Source organism: Palaemon carinicauda, chromosome 38 (assembly GCF_036898095.1).
Source record: "Palaemon carinicauda isolate YSFRI2023 chromosome 38, ASM3689809v2, whole genome shotgun sequence".
NCBI classification, from domain to species: domain Eukaryota; kingdom Metazoa; phylum Arthropoda; class Malacostraca; order Decapoda; family Palaemonidae; genus Palaemon; species Palaemon carinicauda.
In genome coordinates, this window is record NC_090762.1 from 50,282,769 (window position 1) to 50,310,268 (window position 27,500).

General features: G+C 35.3%; 3 protein-coding genes across 3 annotated transcripts; all 3 read right to left on the minus strand.

Annotated features, from left to right (window-relative positions):
• Nucleotides 1-1,833: 1,833 nt before the first annotated feature.
• LOC137630185 (cuticle protein 19-like) lies at nt 1,834-5,531 on the minus strand. Its single transcript, XM_068361631.1, has 2 exons — nt 5,505-5,531; nt 1,834-3,542 (listed from the first exon to the last, which is right to left on the minus strand). Exons 1-2 carry the CDS (start codon nt 5,514-5,516, stop codon nt 3,189-3,191), a joined length of 366 nt encoding a protein of 121 aa, XP_068217732.1. The 5' UTR covers nt 5,517-5,531; the 3' UTR covers nt 1,834-3,188.
• Nucleotides 5,532-10,869: 5,338 nt separating this feature from the next.
• LOC137630187 (cuticle protein 19-like) lies at nt 10,870-13,371 on the minus strand. Its single transcript, XM_068361633.1, has 2 exons — nt 13,344-13,371; nt 10,870-11,377 (listed from the first exon to the last, which is right to left on the minus strand). Exons 1-2 carry the CDS (start codon nt 13,353-13,355, stop codon nt 11,027-11,029), a joined length of 363 nt encoding a protein of 120 aa, XP_068217734.1. The 5' UTR covers nt 13,356-13,371; the 3' UTR covers nt 10,870-11,026.
• Nucleotides 13,372-19,555: 6,184 nt separating this feature from the next.
• LOC137630186 (cuticle protein 19-like) lies at nt 19,556-22,333 on the minus strand. Its single transcript, XM_068361632.1, has 2 exons — nt 22,304-22,333; nt 19,556-20,077 (listed from the first exon to the last, which is right to left on the minus strand). The coding sequence occupies exons 1-2, from the start codon at nt 22,313-22,315 to the stop codon at nt 19,724-19,726; spliced, it is 366 nt and encodes a 121-aa protein (XP_068217733.1). The 5' UTR covers nt 22,316-22,333; the 3' UTR covers nt 19,556-19,723.
• Between the last annotated feature and the right edge of the window lie 5,167 nt (nt 22,334-27,500).

A 27,500-nucleotide genomic window follows, 5' to 3' on the forward strand; every position in this document is an offset into this window, starting at 1 on the left:
CTACCACTTGTAAGCTCAAGTGTAGATTTGAGGTACTTTTAGTAGCATCTTAAAAGGTAAGGGAAGAGTATTTATTTGGGGGGCAATTTAGCATTGTCTTCCATAAATTTTGGATATGAAGAAAAAGCTATATAGGAAACGGAAACTATAGAATATGGCAATTAGAAAAAAAAGGATCTTCAGTATCATTTCAGAATAAATGTAAAAAATGCCCTCTTATTTCCAAACACGTGTATTTTTCGACTGACCATTTTTTAATGTGATAAGCGTTGAAACCATATTCCATTATCGAATACAGGGAGCATAAAGGTTTCACCGTAGTAAGGGTTGTTGTGGTCTGTTTGGTAACATCTCTGCCTGGTGTTTGCCAGACGGTGGTTCGAGTCCCGCTCAGACTCGTTAGTGCCTGTAGCATCTGCAACCTTACCATCCTTGTGAGCTAAGGTTTGGGGGAGACTATATATCTATCTGCTGTGACATCACCAGCCATTGCATGGCCCTTCCTGGTCCTAGCTTGGATAGAGAGGGGTTTGGGCGCTGACCATATGATATATATGGTCAGTCTCTAGGGCATTGTCCTGCTTGCTAGGGCAATGTCACTGTCCCTTGCCTCTGCCATTCATGAGCTATCTTTAAACCTTTAAGGCAGGGGTGGCCAACCTTTTGTTTCCCATGCACCAATTATTTGCACTTCTAATTCAGAAACGCCACACAAAGTTTAATCCCCTTTCAATCCTTTTACTAAGGTGATTCGGACATATTTGACGCTTATACATATAATCTTTTGATATATATATATATATATATGTGTGTGTGTGTGTGTGTGTGTGTGTGTGTGTGTGTGTATAGTGTGGACAGATATAGCAGTTGTAAAGGAAAGGATTTAACATGAATACAAAGTAAACTGTATTTACTATATTGATACTTTGAATTTGCATTGATAATATTCATTAGTTATTCCTGAAGGTACAAATAAAAATATATGAACATAATTTGCATTTTTTTTAATGAGCAGGCATTTTTTTTTCTTTTATTATCTCTGTGGTATAGTGCGCCACTTGTAATTATGCAATGCGCCATAGGTTGTCCACCCCTGCTTTAAGCTAATTTTATTCTATCTTAGTAAAATTTATATAAATTGTCTTAAAACTAACTTTGATAAGATTAGTCTCCTTGATTTATACCTTTTTAGCTCACCAGAATTTACTCACTTTCTGAAGCTCAAGATAAAAGTTTTACTTTTCTGAGCACATCAATCATTCTTCCTTTTCTACCACAATAATTACCATCCTTATTCTTGGACCACTACACCACTTGGCGTTCACCTCTTCCAACTACTACATCATTCGTCGTTTTCTTGCTTTTCTGACCAATGCATAAAGGCTCATTATGTTTTTCTGACAATCAGAGCAAAAGGAACCTTGCTCTTTAGAGCAATACAGCAAGTATCGACTTCATTTTTTTTAACAAAACATCAAGTGTAACGTTCATTTTCTGACCAATATGTTAATTTTTATTGTAGTAATCAGGTCCAGACACTGTGCCGTCCTGATTTTCTAACCAATACAATACCATTGTGGTATTTCTTAATTTTTACTTACCTGACATATATACCAAGTATTGTCTTATTTTTTTCCTAACTAGTTCTTCAAGTATTGTCTTACTTCCCTAATTAATTCAAGTGTCATACTACTTCTCTCACCAATAAATGAAGTGTCGTCCAACCTTTCTGACCTTCACACGAATTTTCCTCATGCTCCTCAGACCACAACCAAAGTCTTCAAAGTAATATATTTTCTTTTATGACAATCAAGTATAATATTGCTCTCCTCTTTTGATTCTTCATTATTTATCATTGATTTTTCTTCTGACTAAGACATGCAAATTCCTACCTGTCGTTCGAAGGAATGCAAAAGAGTATGGGTAGTGTAGGCCTTGATAGATTTTAAAATGCTAGATTTCAGTTAGACATTTACTTATACAATATGTGTATCAAAGCAGGATATTTGCTAATTTTTCTCACCTATTTACCAAGTATTATATTATAATACAATATAATGGCACTGAAGTACTTAGAAAAAATTATTTCTATATTATCAAGAGTGAAACACTAAATAAGTATAGAAATTATTTTAAAAAGTATTGTGTTGTATTATTTTGTAATTATCACAAAAGTTTTTCGCTACCAAGTGGATCAGTAAGCGGATGTTAGTAAAGTATTCATTATTGTATTGGAACAATACGAAGTTGCAAAATGTGTTTCTTCATTATGATTGAGCAATACGTAGTTTTCAAGGGCTTTAACACTGAAGTAAGGCAGAGTATAAGTGTAACCGTATATAACTGGAATTAACAAATTAACCAACACGAAAGACCACATTAAGTATGTTACTTAACAAGAATATAAACTTTCATGATAAGGGTTAAGGGAGAAGAGGAAATATGTAGTGATCAAAATATTTCTTTTTGATGTTAGGTAATTATGAGATGGTCTTTGTCTTTTCCTATTTATTTCAGATATTCTTTCTTGGTTATTACTCCTCTCCTTATATCAACCAAGTATTTGTCAATATCTGTTTCTTTGACCTCCTGACGTTCAATTCAGGTTCGTCACCTGACTTGAAATGAATGCAATGTTGCACTAGAGGTGTGAAAAGGAGGATGGTCTGGAATTTGAAAATTCAGCTGATATCTAAATGATATTCTCCTTAAGCTTCACACCTGAGGCCGTGACATACGAGTATAACTTAATATCAAATGTAAAACCACCTGTGATTTGAGAGTCTTAATAGGAGGCTGCACAAAGTATTAACTTTGTGGTTAGAATCATGAATGGTCTATTTACTAGTGTGTTCTTAAATGTGCCTCCTTAGTTTTCCAATTGGAAATTATCAAGAAATCTATGGCTAGTCTAACAATTTTATGATCAGCTTAGAATGACCTTATTTTTCCTGATGTAATACAATAACCATAGTTCATACATGTTTTGAATTATTTAAGAGGACTTTTGAAACATTTCTCACGTTCGGTTGATTTATTTACAAAAATAATTTACCAAAATATTGTGGTATTTGAAGTGTATTAAATCTTCTCATTCAGAAGATGAGATAACTGAAGATATGGAAGAGAAAGAACATAATTTATGGCATCCGAAAGAATCTACCTCATGAAATGAGGTTTAGAACTCCTTAGGCGTAGGCTGGTGGGGGTGGGCCATATGAGGGCTTGGCAGGTGGTGGGTAGGAGGCCTCTCCTTCATAGGCCACGTCGGCGACGTAGCCGCCGTGGTGATCGGCGGTGAAGGTGACGATCTGGGTGCGACCGTCGGGGAGGGCTACGCGGTACGACCCGGAGGTGACCTGACCGTCGCTGCTCTCGTCGTGAGCGAAGTCGTTGCCGGTGTAGTCGTCCTTGACAGCGTAGGAGAAGGCATAGGGCATCCCTGGCTCCTTGTAGGATGGAGGAGGGGCCCCATATGCAGGGCGGGAGTCGGGAGCTGGAGCGGAGCAAGCTACGGCCACGAGGGCGGCGATGACGAAGAGCTGGAAAGGAGGAGGAAGAAGATCAGTTTAAGGATATCGGATTTCGTTTCCTAAAATCGTTTTTGGATTTTTTAAATAGACTTTGAATTAAATGTCTGACATTGAATTAATTATGTTGGTGATAGCTATGGTGGAAAAGAGCTAAATGGATATGGATCTCAGCAGAAAATATTTGTATAAAAGGGAAAGATAAAACATCTTGATTGCCATACCTAGGGGGAAGAAGTCTATGGCTGCACTATTATCAAATATATGTGCATATGTATGTATATGTGTATGCATGTATGGACAGAACAATGAAGAAAAACGGTATGAAGGAGGAGGCTTTAATAAAGATATTAGTGAAATTTAAGATTAGACTTGGCCCTCCTTGTTTGATATTAAACAAATTATGTTTACGTAAAACCAAAGATAGCTATTTAGAAACATCCAAACTGAAACATTTCCCTTCTTAGCTAGGACATTTCCTTATTTCTACTGAGACATTTTATTTTTTCAGCTGAGATGTTTCCTTTTTTAGATGAGACATTTATAATCTCCGAGCTTTCATGAAATCTTCGAACCCACAAAACACCCTAAATTGGAGTTGGTTTCAGCTTCCATATAAACTCTTTTAATGAAAAGTCAAAGTATTTCACTTCTGGACATTAGTGACCAGATGGTCTGGTTTCTCTTCAACGGTCTAATGATAAATACGTTCCACTTTTGCCAAACCACCAAACCATTTATGACATTTGTATGGATGCATCTATTTGTGAATATATGGAAGTCAACACTTGATTTATTATAAATTGATTAATGAATTTTCAATTAATACACCTTTGTGAAACACTTATGGATATTTTAAGGTTTTTAATTGTTCTGTAAATCCAGTATTATTCTTTACCTGATACTGAATCAGCCAATACTTCGAAGAAGGCAACAAATTCCTTTGCAAAGGGAAATTAGCAGATCTCAAAACCTTATTACGGCTAATTTTGATCCAGTCTCTTCCCTTTAGTTCTGCACAATGATGTAATTTCAAAGTTTCACACGTCTTTAATAGCCAACTTCAACTAGTACAGTGGTAATGTGTTTGCCTGGTCTTCGCATGGCAGTACATCGATCCGTGGTCGTGAGTTTAAGCTGTTTACTGGAGAGGCCACTGTTGTGTTTGGGTACTACAGGTCGTGGATGGGTTTGTTCAGCTGACGTTCTGGTGAGCATTTATTCTGATGAAATTTATATATATATATATATATATATATATATATATATATATATATATATATATATACATACATACATACATATATATATATATATATATATATATATATATATATATATATATATATGTGTGTGTGTGTGTGTGTGTGTGTGTATTTGTGTATCTGTAAGGATACATGTGTGTTCATGTGAAAGTCAATACACTCGTACTTCATGTTTCCATGTACTACAAATGAAGAAACGAAATACGATGCAACTTCGAATCTCCTCTTTATCAAGAAGCGGATTTGTTATTTCATCTGGAATAGAGAATCCCTGTCTCTTTTCACCATCGGCCTCTGTTTTCCACGAACAACGTCATCCTTTCATTTCACTTCCACCTCCCGTAGCCAGAGATTTGTGAGTGGATGAAAGATGTCAACGTTGTTTAAAAAAAATGGAAAAATATTTAGTAAACAAAATCGTTTTCTTCACACGGGAAACTAAAGAAACTGAAAGCAACCATGTGTCTCATCAGAGATTGATTTATGCTGAATATTGTTTAGTGTAACAGTGAAAAATATTGAATAAACGTTGAGGCCAAAACTATTCTGAAAGGTGGATGGGAATGATATGGGACAAAACCATTTCTTCCAGAATTTGAAACACTGTCCTTATGGATATGATCAGAACTCTAGATCTCTAGCGTCGTAAGAATATGATGCCGAGAGACTCCCTAACTCAGAGAAACTAAGCAACGAAGAGCTATCTCACCTTAGCAGACATGTTGATGTTATGAATATGCTGAGGAAATGATGCTAAAGTTGGTGCGACACTCCTTTTTTATACTTGCTGACGCCTCTTCCAGCTTCCCGTTTTCTATCGCCCCTCTCCATTTTCATTGACCCGTCAGTTGTTGCGTCAGGAAAACGAGATCCTGTTTTCAATATCGCCTATTTGCAGGAATGTGATTAGAGAGAATTATTATTGAGATCTGAAAACGAAGTATTTAACATTTAGGTCTTTTAAATTTTTTTAATGTATTGATTTAAAATTGTAAATCAGATGCAATGATACAATAGTATATACTTCTGCTAGTAGGTAAAATAATTCAAGACATTGCAGTTGGTACTGAATGGAACTAATATATGATATCTCTGAATGAGAATATCTTTCAGATTTAAAGATTCATGACTCATCCCAGGAAAATGCATTTCTTGAGTAATGGTGTAATTTGGGGGAAATTTAATTTTCTTGTTAAAACAATAAGAGTGATTAATGTTTTATTAAGGTGGAAATATCTGTGGTTAAGAGTTCGCCAAAGACAGGCCACAAAAATGCTTAAAGAATCTTGTTCTCAAATGTGCTAAGGTTGATTTTACTGGTTTTTAGATACATTTGTATCTTGATTATTTTATATATTAGATTCCTGTCTTTTTGCAACTGAGTAGCGTCTCTCATTAATAATCCATGAGGTAAGCAGTTACTTACGTATAGTGTAAATCATAGTTTGGGAGAACGATGAAAGATCAGCTAATAAAAGAGACTTTTTTTTCTAAATGCTGTTTCAGTAGTTTCGTCCTAGTTTACTATTGTATCTTCTTGAAGGTTTAAAGGCCGTTCATGAATAGCAGATGCAAGAGACAGTGACATTGCCCTATCAAGGAAGACAATGCCCTAGGGCCTAGAGATTGATCATATATATACTTATGATCAGCGCCCAAGCCCCCTCTCCATCCAAGCTAGGACCAAAGATGGCCAGGCAATGGCCGTTGATGACTCAGCAGATAGACCTATAGGCTCCTCCAAACCCCACCCATCCTTAGATCACAAGGATGGTGAGGTTGCAGTGACCAAAGAAACGATCGAGTTTGAGTGGGACTCGAACTCCATTCTGGCATTCACCAGTCAGGGACGTTACCACATCGGCCACCACAACCCTTACTTGTCAAGATCCGTCTCATGTAAAGACTAAAAGTAGTATAGGATCAAGAACACTGCCTTCTATAACACCCCTGCAGAACAGATATAGGTCGCCAAAAGAACCACCTGTTACTTTGTTGCTGGTGGCTTAAGACTAATATCAAGTACATATATTACAGTGTTTGCACATACGGGCTTCAGTTTTAACAAATCCAAAAGAATACTTGAATTCATTTGTAGGAATGAAGCTTCAACTCTGTTAGGTAGAGTGCCTTGGGTCCTACTACCTACCTGAGAACTGGAGTGTAGATTTGGGGTACTTTTCTGTAGCTGCTTAAGACGTATAGGAAGGGTATTTAATTTGGGTACAAAACGGATCTTTTTTAGTATTTTAGAATGAATTAAAAATGCTGTCTTTTCTCCAAACATTTATATTTTTGTACTGTTCATTTTGAATATATTAAACATTGAAAACCCACTCCATGATCGAATACATGGAGCATTGATTGATTGATTGATTTAAAATTTTCAGGCATCCTGAAATCTAAGGTCACATGGAGCATTAAGGTTTCCCCATAGTAAGGTGATTTGATTCTAGCTTAGTAAAATGTATATTAATTGTCATAAAACTAACTTTGATGAGATTAGTTTACTTAATTTATACCTTTTTAGTTCACCCTCATTTACTCACTTTCTGAAGCTCAAGATAAATGGTATACTTTTCTGAGCACATCAATCATTCTTCCTTTTCTACCACAATAATTACCATCCTTACTCTTGGACCACTACACCAATTGGCGTTCCCCCTTCTAACCACTACATTATTCGTCGTTTTCTTCCTGTGACCACAACGATAATTATCTTTTTCATACTTAGATCCCCTATTTTGATTATTTTACTCCTTTATTAACACTTCGTCAGTAGTTTCCTGCTTCGCTGACCAATGCATCAATTACAATCCCTCTTCACTGACCAATGAACTAGTTATCTATATATTAATACGATAGCATATGTGTTATTTAATTTGTGTGTCACGCTTTAAAGAAAACGGAAATAATTTCATGGTATACTCTTACAAATTCACGCTTTAAAGAAAACGGAAATAATTTCATGGTATACTCTTACAAATTCACGTAAGACTTTGATTACTTAACCGAAGCACATCTTATATAGTTTTCCCAATTTTGTCTTTAGCACCTGACTCTCTTTTTAAATATTAGACAAAAAAATGAGTTCTATCAATTTCCATAATATAAATTAAAAAACTTATTTCAGGACATTTTATTCAAACATGTATAGGTTAGGAACAAGATGATTAGTATTTAAAATATAATTTCGTATAATTTACACGGGTTCTGCTAGTCATCCTAATTCTGTGACCATTATATTACCAATGTAATGGCACAAGTTATGCCTTACTTTTTCGATCCTTACACCTAATGTCGTAATTTTATAATCTATAAAACAAGAGTTGTACTTATAAATACATCAAGAGTGGTTATACATCTTATTGATAAATAAAGAAAGTGATGTCCTACTTTCCTGACCAGTGCACTAGATATCCTCCTCCTTTTCAAACTCATATGCCAAGGGTCATTGTACTTCCCTGATCGAAATACTAGGTGTTGTCTTGCTTCCTCAATCAATGCACCAAGTTACGTTGTACTCCAAACAATTCATCTGTCCATATAATTTTCGTAATGCTGTCTTACTATTTTGACCTACAGCAAGTGATTTCTTACTTCTCTTGCCAATACACCTAGAGTAAGTAGTATCATCCTACGTTTCCAAAAAAAAAACATATCAAGTTTTATCTCAGTTTTTACTTCACACTTAGGGATCTTGCTACTTTTCTGAGCTATAATTGCACCAAAGAATCATCAGCTATCTCTCGACTTAGATGCTATGTCTAATCTACTTTACTTTAAAATGGTGGGACATAGTCTTCTCTAACCTATACACCATGTATCTTCCTACTTTTCCTTCCAATATACTGAGTGTTGGCTTATCTTTCCAATCAATGCATCATGCACCATCTTACCTTTCTGACCAATACACCAAGTCTTGTCAGACCTATCTCTCCAGTGCATAAAGTGCTTTCTTACATCCTGGATCAATACTCTAATTTTTATCTTACTTCTCAGATCATTACAACATGTGTTATTACTTTTCTTGCCAATAAATCGTACAATGTTTACATTTCTGACCAAGTTATCAAATATCGTCTTATTTTGTTACCCAAAATTTAAAATATTGTATATGTTTCTGACCAAGGTACCAAATGTTACATTAATTTTCTGACTATTACACACAGCATTTTCCAACCTTTCTAACCACTTTGCAAACTGTAGTATTACATCAATGACCAATTTTCTTTATTACCATCCTGCATTTCCTACTGATATAACAATTGTAGTTTTTTCTAGCCAATGTTCAAAGTGTTGTTCTACTTTTCAGACCAATTCATCAGGGTCGTCTTTCCTCTCTCACCATTACCCCATGCATCATCTTATTTTTCCAACCAATACACCAATTGACATCCTACTTTTCTGACCAAGACATAAAGGTTCACTATGTTTTTACTGACAATCAGAGCAAACGTAGTCTTGCTTCTTAGAGCAATACAACAATTTTCGACTTCATGGTTCTTATTACCAATACATCAAGTGCCACGTTAATTTTCAGACCAATTCCCCCAGTGTCGTGTTATTTTTCTGACCAATATGTTAATTTCTCTCCTAGTAATCAGCTCCAGATAATGTGTCGTCCTACCTTTCTAACCAATATAGTACCGTTGTGGTATTTCTTAATTTCCTTTTTACTTATCGTACCTATATTCTAAATATTGTCTTACTTCCCTAACTAATTCATCAAGTATCATCCTACTCCTCTGACTAATAAATGTAGTGTAGTCCAACCCTTCCGACCTTTACACGAATTCTCCTCATACTCCTCTGACGACAACCAGTTTTCAAACACATAGTTTTTTTCTTTTATGGCAATCAAGTATAATATTGCTCTCCTCTTTTGATCCTTCATTATTTATTATTGATTTATCTTCTAAAAAAACATGCAGATTCCTATCTGGCGTTAGAAGGAATGCAAAAGTTTACGGGTAGTTTAGGCGTTGATAGATTTTTAAAATGCCAGATTTCTGTTAGACATTCGCTTGTATAGATGTGCATCACAGCAGACTTTTTGCTAAGTTTCCTTACCTATTTATCAAGTATTATATTATATTATAATTCAATATACCAGCACTAAAGTACTTACAATATTTCTATATAAGAGTGGAGTACTAAATAGGTGTCCAAATTATTTTAAAAAGTATTGTGTTGTATTATGTTGTTATTAACATAAAGTTTTTTGTTACTAAGTTAATCAGTAAGTGAATGACAGTAAAGTATTCATTATTGTATTGGAACAGTACGAAATTGCAAAAAGTATTTCTTCATTGTGATTGAACAATAGGTAGTTTTTAAGAACAGCTCTAACACTGAAGTAATGCAGAGTATAACTGTAGCCGCATATAACAGGAATTAAGAAATTGACCAACAAGAAAGACCACTGAACTGTACGTTAAGTATGTCACTTAACAAGAATATGATCTTTCCAAACGGGTTAAGGTAGAACAAGAAATGTGTAGTGGTGAAAGTTTTCCCTTTTGATGTTAGGTACTTATGATATGGTCTTTTCCTATCGATTTCAAATTTTTTGTCTTGGATATTAACTCCTCTCTAGATGTCAAACAATGAATGGTCAATATCTGTTTCTTTGACCTCTGAAGTTCTATTCAGGTTTGTTACCTGACTTGAGATGAGTACAATGTTGCACTAGAGATGTGAAAAGGAGGATGATCAGGAATTTGAAAAATCAGCTGATATTTAAATGATATTCTACTTAAGCTTCAGGCAAGAAGCTACGACGTATAGCTTTATATCAAATGTAAAACCACCTGTTATTTGACAGTCATACAAGGGGGCTGCACTAAGTATTAATTTTGTGTGATTAGAATAATGAATGGTCTACTGACTTGGTGTGTTCTTAAATGGGCTTCATTTAGTTTTCCAATTGTAAATTTTCAAGAAATATATTTTATGATAGGGTGAGAATGACATTTTTGCTGATGTAATACAATAACTATGATTCGTATTTGTATTGAATTATTAAACGGAAAACAATAAGAGGAATTTTGAAACACATTTCTCACATTCGATTGTTTTATTTACAAAGATAATTTACCAAGAATTTTATGGCATTTAAAGTTGATTAAATCTTCTCATTGAGAAGATGAGATATTTAAAGATATGAAAGAGAAAGATCTTTTATGGCATCCAAAAGAATCTACGTCATAAAATGAGGTTTAGAACTCCTTAGGCATATGCTGGTGGGGGTGGGCCATATGAGGGCTTGGCAGGGGGTGGGTAGGAGGCCTCTCCTTCATAGGCCACGTCGGCGACGTAGCCGCCGTGGTGATCGGCGGTGAAGGTGACGATCTGGGTGCGACCATCGGGGAGGGCTACGCGGTACGACCCGGAGGTGACCTGTCCGTCGCTGCTCTCGTCGTGAGCGAAGTCGTTGCCGGTGTAGTCGTCCTTGACGGCGTAGGAGAATGCGTAGGGCATTCCTGGCTCCTTGTAGGATGGAGGGGCCCCATACGCTGGACGGGAGTCGGGAGCTGGAGCGGAGCAAGCTACGGCCACGAGGGCGGCGATGACGAAGAGCTGGAAAGGAGGAAGGAGATCAGTTTCAGGATTTCGGATTTTGTTTTCTTAAAACCGTTTTTGGTTTGTTGAAACACATTGAACGATGTACATGGTAGTGAATTGAATGTGTTGGTGATAAGACATCTTGATTATCACAGCTAAGGGGAAGAAGTGTATGGTTGGAATATTATATAGTTTATATGCATATATATGCACAGTTGGACACTGGAATTCCTGGTACACTGCGCTCAGACCTGTGTACCCTGTCACACCCTTACTAGGCGGCGAGTTCCTGTATGCAGCCCTGCCCACCTCCTCTGCCATCTTTCCTTATACCATATGTTTGGTAACTTGCATTGCAGTAAGTATGTGACGGGGTGCATTGCCTCGCAGGGAAGTGGGCCAGGAATTCTTATGTCCAACTGTACATTTCATGTGTATATATGTATATGTGTATGTACATACGGACAGAGCATTTGCTGAGACTTTTCCTTTTATTAGCCGAGACCTTTCCTTCCCAATGCTGAGACACATCCATTTTCCAGTTGAGACATTTCCGTTTCTTAACTGAGGCACATCCTTTTCTTAGCTTAGGCATTTCCTTTTTCAGCAGAGATATTTCCTTTCTTAGCTGAGACATTGTCGATCTCAAGCTTTCTTATAATCTTCGAACCCACAAAACCCCCAAATTGGAGTTGGTTTCAGCTTCCATATAAACTCTCTTTTAATGCAAAGTAAAAGTAAAAGTATTTCCCTTCTGGGCATAAGTGACCAGATGATCTGGTTTCACTCCAGCTGTCTATGTTCCTCTTTTGCCAAACCATGCATGACATTTGTATGGATGTATGTATTTGTATATATATTGAAGTCAACACTTGATTTAGTCTGAATTATTTAATGAATATTTAATTAATACACCTTAATGAAACACTTAAGGATCTTTTAAGGTTTATACTTGTTCTTTAAGTGCAGTATTATTCTTTAGCTGGTACTGAATCAACCAATACTTTTGAAGAAGGCAACAGATTCCTTTGCAAAGGGAAATTAGCAGATGATCTAAAAACTTTATCAGTTCTGACCTTAATTGAGTCTCTTGTCTTCAGATCTGAATAATGATGTAATTTCAAAGTTTCCCAGGTCTTTAATAGCCAACTTCAACTGGTACAGTGGTAACGTGTTTGCCTGGGTTTTGCATGGCAGTAGATCGATCCTCGACCCGGACCGTGAGTTTAAGCTGTTTACTGGGGAGGCCACTGTTGTGTTTGGGTACTTATTCTGATGAAATCTATATATATATATATATATATATATATATATATATATATATATATATATATATATGTGTGTGTGTGTGTGTGTGTAACGATGCTTGTGTGCTTATGTGAAAGTCAGAGTAGACTAGTGCTTATGTTTCAATGTAATATAAATGAGGAAACGAAATACGATGCAACTTCGAATCTCCTCTTTATCAAGAAGTGGATTTGTTATCTCATCTGGAATAGAGAATCCCTGTCTCTGACTTTTATCTGTTAAGGGCGTTAGGTTGCCGATCCCATCAGCCTCTGTTTTGCACAAACAACGTCAACCTTTCATTTGACTTCCACCTCCCGTGGCCAGAGATGCTTGAAGGATGAAAGAGGTCAACGGTGTTTAAAAAAATAAAAGAAAAAAATCTTTAGTAAACAAAATAATTTTCTTCACACGGGAAACTGAATAAACTGAAAGCAATCATTTCACTCACCAAAGATTGTTTTATGCTCAAATAGTGTTGTGTAACTTTAGAAAATATTAGATAAAGGTTTAGGTCAAAACTATTCTGAAAGGTGGATGGGAATGATATGGGACAAAACCATTCCTTCCAGAATTTGAAACAATGTCCTTATGAATATGATTAGAACTCTACGGTAGATTTCTATCGTCTTAAGTATATAATTCTGAGAGACTCCCCAAGTCAGAGTATGGTCACAGTGAAGAGCTATCTCACCTTAGCAGACATGTTGATGTTATGAATATGCTGAGGAAATGATGCCAAGTTAGAGCGGCACTCCCTTTTTATACTTGCTGACACCTCTCCCAGCTTCCCGTTTTCTGTTGCCTCTCCATTTTCATTGACCCGTCAGTTGTTGCATCTGGAAAACATGTTCGTTTTCAGTATCACCTTTTTCCAGGTATTTTTTTAGAGAAAATTATTTTTGAGAACTGAAAACGAAGTATTTAACATTGTTAGTTCTTTTACATTCTTTTCAATGTATTCATTTACAATTGAAAATCGGATGAAATAATAGTATATACTTTAGCTGGTAGGTAAGATCATTCAAGACATATCAGTTGTAATTGAATGGAACTAATAAACAATATCTCTGAATGAGAATTTCTCTCATATTTCATGATTCATGATTCATCCAAGGAAAAGGCGTTTCTTGAGTTATGGTGTAAATTGGGGAAATGATCTGAATAAGATAAAATTCCATTTTCTTGTGAAAAACTAGAAGAATAAGTAAATGTTTTACCCCTATACTTAAAGATGGAAATAACTGTGGTTAGAGTTCGCTAAAGAAAGGCCGCAAAAATGCTTAAGGAATCTTGATCCTTTTCACTAATTGTTCTTAAATGTTACTGAGGTTGATTTTACTGGTTTCTAGATACAGTTTCACCTTGATTTTTTTTTTCATATCTTAGATAATATCTTATTGCAACCAAGTAGCGTCTCTCATTAACAACCCCTTAGGTAAACAGTTACTTAAGTAGTGTTATTCGTAGTTCGGAAGAACGATGAAAGATCAGCTAATCAAAGAGACTTTTCTCTTTATCTAGTTTCGCCATACTTAACTATCGCATCTTTTCATCTTCTTGGCCAGGGCACCAGCCACTCGTTGGAATACTACCGCTAGAGAGTTATGGGGAGTTTAGACTGGCCAGACAGTTCTACATTGGATCCATCTGTCTGGTTACGTTTCACTTACCCTTTGCCTATTATACACTGAATAGTCTGGCATTACCAAACAATTCTTTTTTACCCAAAGGGTTAACTACTGCACTTTAATTGCTCAGTGACTTCTTTTCTCTTGGTAAGGGTAGAGGAGACTCTTTAGCTATGGTAAGCAGCTCTGTCTTGGGTTAGAGTTCTCTTGATTGAGGGTACACTCGGGCATACTATTCTATCTAATTTCCCTTCCTCTTGTTTTGTTAAAATTTTTATAGTTTGTATAGGATATATTTATTTTGATGTTGTTAGTGTTCTTGAAATATTTTATTTTTCCTTCTTTCCGTTCCTCACTGGGTTATTTTCCCTGTTGGATCCCCTGGGCTCATAGCTTCATGCTTTTCCAACTAAGCTTTTATCTTAGTAAGTAATAATGATAATAATAATAATAATCTGTCTCTCAAGTAAGGATTAAGAGTAGCAGAGGGTCAAGAACACTGCCTTCTAGAACACCAAGCAGAATAGATATAGGTCCCCAAAAGAACCACCTGTTACATCGTTGCTGGTGGCTTAAGAAATAAGACTAATATCTTAGCCCAGTGAGGAAAGGAAATAAGGAAATAAATAAATGAAGAGAACAAATTAACAATAAATCATTCTAAAAAAAGTAACAACGTCAAAACAGACATGTCATATATAAACTATTAACAACATCAAAAACAAATATGGTCAACAAAAAAGCATTTGCTCCAACTTTGAACTTTTGAAGTTCTACTGATTCAACTACCCGATTAGGAAGATCATTCCACAACTTGGTAACAGCTGGAATAAAACTTCTAGAGTACTGCGTAGTATTGAGCCTCATGATGGAGAAGGCCTGGCTATTAGAATTAACTGCCTGCCTAGTATTACGAACAGGATAGAATTGTCCAGGGAGATCTGAATGTAAAGGATGGTCAGAGTTATGAAAAATATTATGCAACATGCATAATGAACTAATTGAACGACGGTGCCAGAGATTAATATCTAGATCAGAAGTGTTTCAGCTTTAACAAAGCCAAAGCAGCACTTGAATTCATTCGAAAGATTCGAGATTCAAATTTATCTTGTAGAATGCCTTGGGTCCTACTGCCTACCACTTGCATGCTGGAGTGTAGATTTTGGGTACTTTTCGTAGCAGCCTGGAGGGAAATGGACGAATATATATTTAGGGCAATTAAACAATGTCTTCCATAAACTCTAGATATGAAGAAAAAGCTGAATTGAAAACGGAAACTTTAAAACATGGTAAATTAGAAAAAGAAGGATCTTCAGTATCATTTCAGAATAAATGTAAAAAATTTCCTCTTATTTCCAAACACGTGTTGTTTTCCAGTGATCATTTTGAATGTATTAAGCATTGAAAACCTATTCTATTATCGAATACAGGGAGCTTAAAGGTTTCCCCATAGTAAGATGATTTGATTCTAGCTTAGTAAGATTTATATAGATTATCGTAAAACTAACTTTAATCGGATTATTCTCCCTGATTTATACCTTTTTAGCTCATCAGCATTTACTCGCTTTCTGAAACAAGATAAATGTTATACTTTTCCGAGCACATCAATCATCAGTCTTCCTTTTCTACCACAATAATTACCATACTTATTCTTGGACCACTTCACCATTTTGCGTTCACCTCTTCTAACCACTACATTGTTTGTCGCTTTTTTTTTGTTCCTCCGTTTTCGTACTCTGATCCTCTAAGTCTAAGTCAATTATTCTTTCTCATTTAGTAACACTTCGTCAATAGTTGCCTGCTTCGCTGACCAATGAATCAATTATAGCCTAATCCCACTTCACCGATCAATGAACTAATTATCATCCTAATTATGTGATCATTATATCAAGCTTCGTCCGACTTTTTCGACCCATACACCTTGTGCTGTAATTTTCTAATTTATAAAGCAAGAGTTGTTTTAGTCTTGAAAATACATCTAGATTGGTTGTATATCTCTTGATAAATAAAGAAAAATTATGTTCTACTTCCTGACCAGTGCAGTACACATCCTCCTTTTTAGGCCCATACACCAAGGGACATTATACTTCCCTGACCAATATACAATGTAAGACATATACAATGTCTTACCTCCTTAACCAAAAAAAAAAAAAAAAAAAAAAAAAAAAAAAAAAAAAAAAAGTCACATTGTACTCCTGACAAGTAATTCAGAATTCTTTATAATTTTTTCTAACCCTACACCAAGTGTTGTTTTATTTTTTCTGACTAATACACCAGTGTTCACATTACTTTTCTGACCAATACATGTGTCGTTTTACTTCCCTGACAAATCTATCAAGTGTTGGCTTACTATTTTGACTAATACCGCAAGTGATTTCTTATTTCTCTGGCCAATACATATAGTGTCATCTTATTTTTCCAAAAAAAAAAAAAAAAAAAAAAAAGACGCCCACTATTGTTCTTTATTTTTACTGTACACTTCAGTTACCTGCTACTTTTCAAAGCTATAAGCCAATTGTTATCATGCTTCTCTGAGTAAATGCGCAACGTATCTTCCTACTCTTCTGACCAATATACTTAGTGTTGACCTTTCTTTCAAATCAATGCATCATGCAGCATCCCGCTTTTCTGGCTAATACACCAACTGTTGTCATACTTCTCCATCTAGAGCATCAAGTTCAGTCTTTCTTCCGGGACTAATACACCAATTGTTATCCTACTTCTCTGGCTAATACAACAAGTGTCGTCTTACTTTACTGACCAATATACCAAATATTATCCTACTTCTAGTAACCAATACATCATGTTTTATCCTGCATTATTGTTCATTACATCAAGTATTAACCTACTTTTCTAACCAATACAGTAGTTGTCGTCTGATGTTTCCTTAACTGTACACTATCTGCCATCTCATTTTTTCACCAATATACCAAGCATCATGTAGCTATTTTGACAATACATAAAGTTGTGTTGTATTTTTTCACCAATTTCATTTTACTTTTCAGAATCAATACACTCAGTATGTTCTAACTTTTCGGACCAATAAAACAAGCGTCTACTTACTTTTCTGATCAATACATAATGCGTCATTTAGTTTCTAAATTAATGAGCAGTACTCCAAGTGTTGACCAACTTCTCTATTCAATAAAATTATGTGATGTCTTATTAATCTGGCCGATAAATAATATGTTTACATTTCTGAACAGCTCATCAAATACCGTCTTTTTACCAAAATGCCAAGTATCGTAGTATTTTTCTGACCAATACACAGAGTATTGTCCAGCTTTTCTAACCATTGCGCCAAGTGTAGTCATACATCAATATCAAATATTCTGAAGTACCATCCTGCATGTCCACTAATATACCATTAGTAGTCTGATCAATACATTAGGGTTGCCTTTCTTCTCTCACCATTACTCCATTCATCATCTTATTTTTTCCAACCAATACACCAAGTGTCATTTTACTTATCTAACCAATACATAAAAAGTCATAATGTTTTTCTTTGGCAATTAGAGCAAGAGTAATGTTCATATTTAGACCAATACAGCAAATGTTGACTTACTTTTGTTTAGAAATACATCAGACGTTATATTTTTTACCACTGCATCAAGTGTTACGCTACTTTTGTGAGCAATACCCCCAGTGCCGTGTTATTTGGAGACCAATACGTTCATTTTCATCTGAGTAATCAGATCAAGACTGTGTCACCCTGCTTTCTGACCAATACACCAGTGTTATTTTACTTCTCCACCCAATACATCAACTTTATTTTTACTTGTCTGACCTTTACACCAAGTGTTATCCTACCTCCCAGACTAATCCGTCAAGAGTCACCCTACTCCTCTGACTAATAAATGTAGTGTCGTCCAACCTTTCTGACCTTCACACGAATCGTCACCCTACTCCTCTGACCACAACTAAAGACTTCAAAGTAATAGCTTTTCTTTTATGTCAATCAAGTATAAAATTGCTCCCCTCTTTTGCTCCTACATTGTATATAATTGTTTTATCTTCTGACTAGGCATGCAAATGTCTATTTGCCGTTAGAAGGAATGCAAAAGTTGATAGATTTTAAAATGGTCATACTCAGTTAGACGTCTGCTTGTATAAGCAGCACAGCAGACTTATTTATAAGTTTTCTGACGTATTTACCAATTATTATGTTATATTTCTAATACAATATAGTGGCACTGAAGTGCTTACAAATTTTCTTTTCAAGATTGAAACGCCATTATAGTCCAGAAATTCTTTGGAAATGTATTGTGTTGCATCATTTAGTAATTGCCATAAAGTTTTCCAATATTGAGCTGAATAGTAAGCTAATGTCATTAAAGTTTTGATTATTGTATTGAAACAATACGTAGTTGTAAAAAAAATGTTTCTTCATTGGGATTGAGCAGTACGTAGGTATCAAGAACAACTCTATCACTGAAGTAATTCAAGGTATAACTATACGAATTTAACAGGCATTAAGAAAGTAATTGCCACAACATACCACAGTAGTGGTAGTGTATAAGAATATGAACTCACAGGAAAAGGTTTAAGGGAGAAGAAGAAATGTGTGGTGGTCAAAGTTTCAATTTTTAATGTTAGGTAACCTTGAAATGGTCATATGCGGTACACTGTAATGTTTTTTTTTTCTATCTCACTCTCCCCCGCCCTGATAACAGAACCTTTCAAAGACTGCCTTTTCATGCATTAGTCTGTTTGAATTTTAGTGACATTCTTGCTCGGAACTGCTTGTATATAAACTCATTATCTGTTAAATAAAGTTTGTTACATTCATCTCCTCTCTGCTATAATCCAACAGCAACCTCGCACATTATAATTTCCTTTTGATTTTAGACAAATATTGAGAGGACATTACATTGTCATTTGATTTCAGACATTTCGTCTTGGATATTACCTGCTCTCCATATATCAAACAATTAATGGTCAATATCAGTTTCTTTGACCTCTTACGTTCAATTCAGGTTCGTCACCAGACTAAAAGAAAAAAAAAATACAGCTAATGTTTAAACGATATTTTCCTTAAGATTCTGACAAGAGGCAATTACATATAATTTTAAATCCAATTTAAAACCACCTGTGATTTGCCAGTCATACAAGGGGGCTGCACTAAGTATTAATTTTATGTGATTAGAATCATGAATGGTCTACTGACTTGATGTGTTCTTAAATGGGCTTCATCAGTTTTCCAATTGGAATTATCTGCAAATTTTTTAAGTTATTTAATAGGTAACAATAAGAGGACTTTAGAAACACATTTCTCACATTCGGTTGTTTTATTTACAAAGATAATTTACCAAGAAATTTATGGCATGTAAAGTTGATTAAATCTTCTCATTGAGAAGATGAGATATTTAAAGATATGAAAGAAAATGAGCATCGTTTATGGCATCCGAAAGAATCTACATCATAGAGTGACGATTAGAACTCCTTAGGCGTAGGCTGGTGGGGGTGGGCCATATGAGGGCTTGGCAGGGGGTGGGTAGGAGGCCTCTCCTTCGTAGGCCACGTCGGCGACGTAGCCGCCGTGGTGATCGGCGGTGAAAGTGACGATCTGGGTGCGACCGTCGGGGAGGGCTACGCGGTATGACCCGGAGGTGACCTGACCGTCGCTGCTCTCGTCATGAGCAAAGTCGTTGCCGGTGTAGTCGTCCTTGACGGCGTAGGAGAAGGCGTAGGGCATCCCTGGCTCCTTGTAGGATGGGGGAGGGGCCCCATACACTGGACGGGAGTCGGGAGCTGGAACGGAGCAAGCTACGGCCACGAGGGCGGCAATGACGAAGAGCTGGAAAGGAGGAGGAAGAAGATCAGTTTCAGGATTTCGGATTTTGTTTCCTTAACATCGTTTTCTGTTTGTTGAAATAGACATTGCATCATGCACCTGGTAGTGAATTGTTTGTGTTGGTGATCGCAAGGGTGAAAAAAGGAAAATGGATAGCGATCTCAGCTTAAAACATGTGTGTAAAAGCGGAAGATAAGACATCGTGATTATCACAACTAAGGGGAAGTGTATGGTTGGAATATTATATTGTATATATACATATGTATGTACAGTTGGACACAGGCATTCATTTTATATCTCGCTCAAATCTATTTCACCCTATCACAACCTTACTGTACCGGTAGTTCCTGTATGTAGCCCTGCTCCCCACTTAGGTCATCTCTCCTTATATTATCTGTTTGGGAACTTGCGGTTTAGTAAGTGTGTGACAGCGTGCATTTCCTCACAGCGATGTGGGCCAGGAATTATATGCCCAACTGTACATTTATGTGTATAGATGCAATGTATATGTATATGTGGCCAGAGAAGTAGCTGAGACTTTTCCTTTTATTAGCTGTGACCTTTCCCTTTTCCAGTTGAGACATTACCATTTCTTAACTGGGGCATTTATTTTTTCAAGACATTTCCTTTTCTCAGCTGAGACATTGGTAATCTTAATTTCATGAAATCTTCGAACCCACAAAACCTCACAAATTGGAGTTGGTTTCAGCTTCCATATAAACTCTCTTTTAATGCAAAGTAAAAGTAAAAGTATTTCCCTTCTGGACATTAGTGACCAGATGATCTGGTTTCTCTTCAGCTGTTTAATGATACATACGTTCCACTTTTGCCAAACCATTTATGACCTTTTTATGTATGTATCAATTTGTATATATATGGAGGTCAACACTTGATTTATTCTAAATTATTTAATGAATTTTGAATTAATACACGTTTGTGAAACACTTATGGATTTTTATGGTTTATAATTGTTCTGTAAGTGCAGTATTATTCTTTACCTGATACTGAATCAGCCAATACTTCGAAGAAGGCAACAGATTCCTTTGCAAAGGGAAATTAGCAGATGATCTAAAAACCTTATCAGCGCTAATTTTGATCCAGTCTCTTGCCCTTAGTTCTGCACAATGATGTAATTTCAAAGTTTCACAGGTCTATAATAGCCAACTTCAACTAATACATTGGTAAGGTGTTTGCCTGGCATTTGCATGGCAGCAGATCTATCCCAAGCGAAGCTGTGAGTTTAAGCTGCATACTGAGAAGGCCACTGCTGTGGTTGGGCACCACAGGTGGTGGTCGGGATTGCCTGACTGACGTTCTGGCGAGTATCCATTCTGATGAAACCTTTTATATATATATATATATATATATATATATATATATATATATATATATATATATAATATATATGTGTGTGTATATATATATGTATATATAGATATATGTATATATATACATATATATATATATAAATATATGTATATATATTTATATATATATATGTATATATACTGTATATATAAATATATATATGTATATATATACATATACATACATATATATATATATATTTATATATATATATATGTGTGTGTGTGTGTGTGTGTAAGGATGCATGTGTGTTTATGTGAAAAATAATCGACTCGTGCTTCATGTTTCCATGTAATACAAATGAAGAAACGAAATACGATGCAACTTCGAATCTCCTCTTTATCAAAAGCGAATTTGTTATCTCTTTTGGAATAGAGAATCCCTGTCTCCTCTCTCCTTGGTCTCTCAGACTTTCATTTTTAAGGACGTTAGATTGCCGACCCCATCGGCCTCTGTTTTCCACAAACAACGTCATCCTTTCATTTAACTTCCACCTCGTGTGGCCAGAGATGCTTGAACGTATTTTTAAACGTGTTTGAAAAAAAAATTACAATAAAATATTCGGTACACAAAATCATTTTCTATACACGGGAAACTAAAGAAGCCGAAAGCTACCATTTGACTCGCCAAAGATCGGTTTATGCTGAACAAAGTTTACTGTAACTTGAAAAGTAAACAAAGTTTGAGGCTAAAACTCTCCTGAAAGATGGAAAGATACGATAAGAAAAAAGCTATTCCTTCTAGTATGTGAAATAATATCTTTAAGAATATTATTAGAACTTTAGATATGTCACTTCTAAAGAATACAATTCCGAGAGTCTCCCCAAGACCTAGAAACTGCACAACGAAGATCTATCTCACCTTAGCAGACATGTTGATGTTATGAGTATGCTGAGGAAATGATGATAAAATTAGAGCGACACGCCTTTTTTATACTTGCTGACGCCACTTCCAGCTTCCCGTTTTCTGTTGCCTCTCCATTTTCATTGACCCGTCAGTTGCTGCATCTGGAAAACAAATTCGTTTTCACTATCACCTTTTTCCAGGAATGTGATTAGAGAAAAATATTTTTGAGAACTGAAAACGAAGTATTTAACATTTAGTTCGTTTACATTGTTTTGAATGCATTCATTTAAAATTGTAAATCAGATGCAATAATACAGTAGTTTATACTTCGGCTGGTAGGTAAGACAATTCAAGACATTGCAGTTTGAATTGAATGGAGCTAAGGAAAATAATGTTTCTGAATGGGAATTTCTTTCCGATTCCATGATTCATCTCAAGAAAAGGCTTTTCTTAATTTATGGTGTAATTTGCGGAAATAATCTAAATAAGATGAAATTCCATATCCTTGTGAAAAACTAGATGAGTAAGAAAATGTTTTACCTTTATACTTAATGATGGAAATAACTTGTGGTTAGAGTTCGCTAAAGAAAGGCCGCAAAAATTTTTAAAGAATCTTACTTCCTTTCACTAATTGTTCTTAAATGTTCTAAGGTGGGTTTTACTGGTTTCTACTAGATACATTTGGATCTTATTTTTTTGTTCATATCTTAGATTCCTGGCTTCTTGCAACAGAGAACCGAGTAGCGTCGCTCATTAATAATCTCCGATGTAAACAATTACTTTCTTGATGTAAATCAGGGTTCGGGAGAACGATGGAAGATCAGCTAATCAAAGAGACTGTTTTTCTAAATGTTGTCGCAGTAGTTTCTCCATACTTGGCTATTGCATCCTCTTTAAAGGTTTAAAGGCCTCTCATGAATGGCAGAGGCAAGGAGCAGTGATATTGCTCTATCAAGCAGGACAATGTCCTAGGGCGTAGAGACTGACCATATATACACATGATCAGCGCTCAAGCCCCCTCTCCATCCTAGGTAGGACCAAAGAGGGCCAGGCAATGGCAGGTGATGACCCAGCAAATAAACCTATAGGCTCCCCCAAACTACCCATCTTTAGCTCACAAGGATGGTGAGGTTGCAGAGACCAAAGAAATTATTGCGTTTGAGCAGGAACCCCATTCTGGTGTCCACCAGTCAGGGACGTTACCACAGCTGCCACTACAATCCTTAATGTCTCTCGAGTAAAGGCTAAAAGTGGCATGGTGTCAAGATCACTGCCTTCTAGAACACCAAGCAGAATAGATATAGGTTGCCAAAAGAAACACCTGTTACATCGTTGCTGGCTGCTGAAGAAACAAAGACTGTTATCAATTGCATACGTTACAGAGTTTATACATAAGGGCTTCAGTTTTAGCAAAGCCAAAAGCAGCACTCTAATTCAATCGTAAGAATCAAGATTCAAATATATCTTGTAGAATGCCTTGGTTCCTACTACCTACCACTTGTAAGCTCAAGTGTACATTTGAGGTACTTCTAGTAGCAGCCTGAAAGGAAAGGGAAGAATATTCATTTGAGACAATTAAGCATAGTCTTCCATAATCTTGGATATAACTAAAAACTATATAAGAAACGGAAACTGTAAAATACGGTAAATTAGGGTAAAAGGGCTCTTCAGTGTCATTTCAGAATAAATAAAAAAAAATGCCATCATTTCCAAACGTGTATTTTTCGACTGATCATTTTAAATGTATTAAGCATTGAAACCCATTTCAATTATCGAATACGAGGATCATAATTGTTAACCCATAGTAAGGTTATTTGATTCTAGCTTAGTAAAATTTATATAAATTGTCGTAAATCTAACTTTATTTAAACCTTTTTAGCTCGCCCGCATTTACTCACTTTCTTAGCTCAAGATAAAAGTTTTACTTTTCCGAGCACATCAATCATCAGTCTTCCTTTTCTACCACAATAATTACCATCCTTATTCTTGGACCACTACACCACTTGGCGCTCACTTCCTTTTTTTTTTTTTTTTTTTTTTTTTTTTTTTTTTTTTTTTTTTTTTTTTTTTTTTTTTTTTCTGTGGCCACGACGATAATTATCGTTTTCGTACTCAGATCCTCTGTATCAGATATTTTTTCTCTTTTAGTAACACTTCAACAGTTGCCTAATTTGCTGACCAATGCATTAATTATAATCCCACTTCACCAACCAATTAACTAATTATGTGATCATTATACTAAGCTTCGCCCAACTTTTTCGACCCATACACCTTGTGTTGTAATTTTCTATTATATAAAGCAAGATTTTTTTTAGTCTTATAAATACATCTAGATTGGTTGTATATCTCTTGATAAATAAAGAAATTTATGTACTACTTTCCTGACCAGTATAGTAAATAGCCTCCTCCTTTTCAATATACGATTCCTTAATAAAAAGAAATAAGTTACGTTGTACTCCTGACAAATAATTCAGAATTCTTTATAATTTTCCTACCCCTAAATCAAGTGTTGTCTTATTTTTCTAACCATTACACCAATGGTTGGATTACTTTTCTGACCAATACATGTGTCGATTCACTTCACTTGACTAATGCATCAAGTGTTGTCTTAGTATTTTTACCAATATAGTCAGTGATTTCTTATTTATCCGGCCAATACACGTAGTATCATCCTACTTTTCCGAAAAACACGCTCACTTTCCTTTTATTTATTTCACCTCCTACAACGAAGTTGGAGAGGAGGTTATATTTTCGCCGTTGTTTGTCTTTGTTTGTTTGTTGAACAACTTCCTGATCATAATTTTACTCATAGAGTAATGAAACTTACAGGGATTAATTGTTATGTTGAAACGTGGAAGTGATTCAATTTTGAAAGTCCTAGATCAAAGGTCAAGATCAAATTCAAATAAAAGGACGAGAAATAGCTGCTGCGGCGGAGGTCTATGCTCTGACTGCCTCTCTAGTTTGACTATACACTTAAGTGTCTTGCTACTTTTCTAAGCTACTGCCAAGTATTATCATGCTTCTCTGACAAACTACACAATGTATCTTCCTACTCTTCTGACCACTATGCTTAGTGTTGACCTACCTTTCTAATTAGTGCATCATGTGTCATCTTACTTTTCTTACCAATACACCGAGTGTTTTGATACTTCTTTATCCTGTGCATCAAGTGCAGTCTTTCTTCCTGGACTAATACACCAATAGTTATCCTATTTCTCTGGCTAATAAAACTTTTTTGTCTTACTTTACAGACCAATTTACCAAATATCGTCCTACTTTTAGTAACCAATATACCATGTTTTATCCTACATTATCGACCATAACATCAAGTATCAACCTACTTTTCCAACCAATACAATAATTGTCGTCTGATCTTATACTAACAATACTTTATCTGCTTTCCCACTTTTCACCAATACACCAAGCATCATATATACTTTCTGACCTATACACAGAGTTGTTTTGTTGTATTATTTACCAATTTTCTAATCAATACACCAAATGTTTTCTAACATTTCCGAACAATACATTAAGGTTATATCTCTGATCAATACTTTAAGTTGATCTATGTCTCTATTCAATAACTTGAGTGGTGCCTTACTTTTCTGGCAAATAAATTATGTGTAGTTTACATTTCTGACTAAGAGATTCAAATATCGTCTTACTTTTCTACCAAAATGCCAAGTATCGCACTATTTTTCTGACCAATAAACCAAGTGTTATGTTATATTTTTACCAATACACAGAGTATTGTCTAACTCTTCTAACTAATACACCAAGTATAGTCATACATCAATGACCAATACACCATCCTGCTTTTCCTAATAGTATGTCAATTATATATTTTTTTTTCGTTATAGCCAATATACAAAGAGCTGTACTACTTCCTTGATCAGTATACCAGGGTTTACCGTTTTTCCTTCTCTATTACATTATGGGTCATCCTAATTTTTGAACCAATATGCCAAGTGGCAACTTACTTTTTTCACATTTTAGACAGATGCGTAAAGGGTCATTATGCTTTTCTGACATATAGATCAAGAGTAACCTTGATTTTTAGACTAATACAAAAAGTGTCGACTTACGATTTACCTTTTTTATACTAATATATAGATGTAATATTTTTTTTACCATCACATTGATTTTTTTTACCAACACACCAAGTGTCACATTATTTGTTATTATTTTTTTTTTCTCCAATACCCCACTGTCGTGTCAAGTGTCATCCTTATAATCCGGTCCAGACACTGTGTCGTCCTGCTTTTCTGACCAAAAGCACCAGTGTTGTGTTCCTTTCCAATCAATTCAAAAACTTTATTTTTTACTTTTCTAACCTTTACACCAAGTGTTTTCTTACTTTCCTAATTAATTTATGAAGTGTCATCCTATTCCTTTAACAAATAAATCCAGTATCGTCCAACCCTTATGAGGTTTACGAATTTTCATCCTACTCATTTGACCACAACAAAAGACTTAAAAGGAATAATTTTTCTTTTATGACAATTACGTATAATATTGTTCTCTTTTGATCCTACACTATTATGGTTTTATCTTCTATGTTATGCAGATTCCCATTTGCCGTTAGAAGGAATGCAAAATTTAATGGCTGATATTGATGTTGAAAGATTTTAGAAAGATCATATTTTAGTTAGACTTTTCCTTGTATGTGCAGCATAGAAGTCTTTTTGCTAAGTTATCCGACCTGTATACCAAGTATATTGTATTATATTTCTAACAAACGCACCTGATAGTTTAATTTTTTATTAATACACTAGACCAAATACTTTATCATCTTACTTTTTTTAACAGTATACTAAGTTGTCATACCTTTCTAACATACACCCAGTGTTCTCTTAATTCTGACAAAAATGTTAAGCATCATTCACATTCTTGAAATATACTAACAATACTTCTCTGACCACAACACTTAACAATATTCACCTCTAACGACTGCAGTAATTGTTTTTCCTTTATGACAATCGCATTCATTGTTGTTGTTTTTTTTTTCTTTTTACCTTAAAAGAACTGCATACTAATTCCTGTTTGCCGTTATGGGGAATGTGAAAGACTGCTTGAAGAATATAGTGATTCAAGGAAATATAAAATCATAAGTATGTTATTGTCTTAGATGACTTTTGTATGTCAAGTGCTGCATGTAACCGACTTTGTACTTAGTTTAGAAGTATAGTAAATATGATTATTCTAGGAA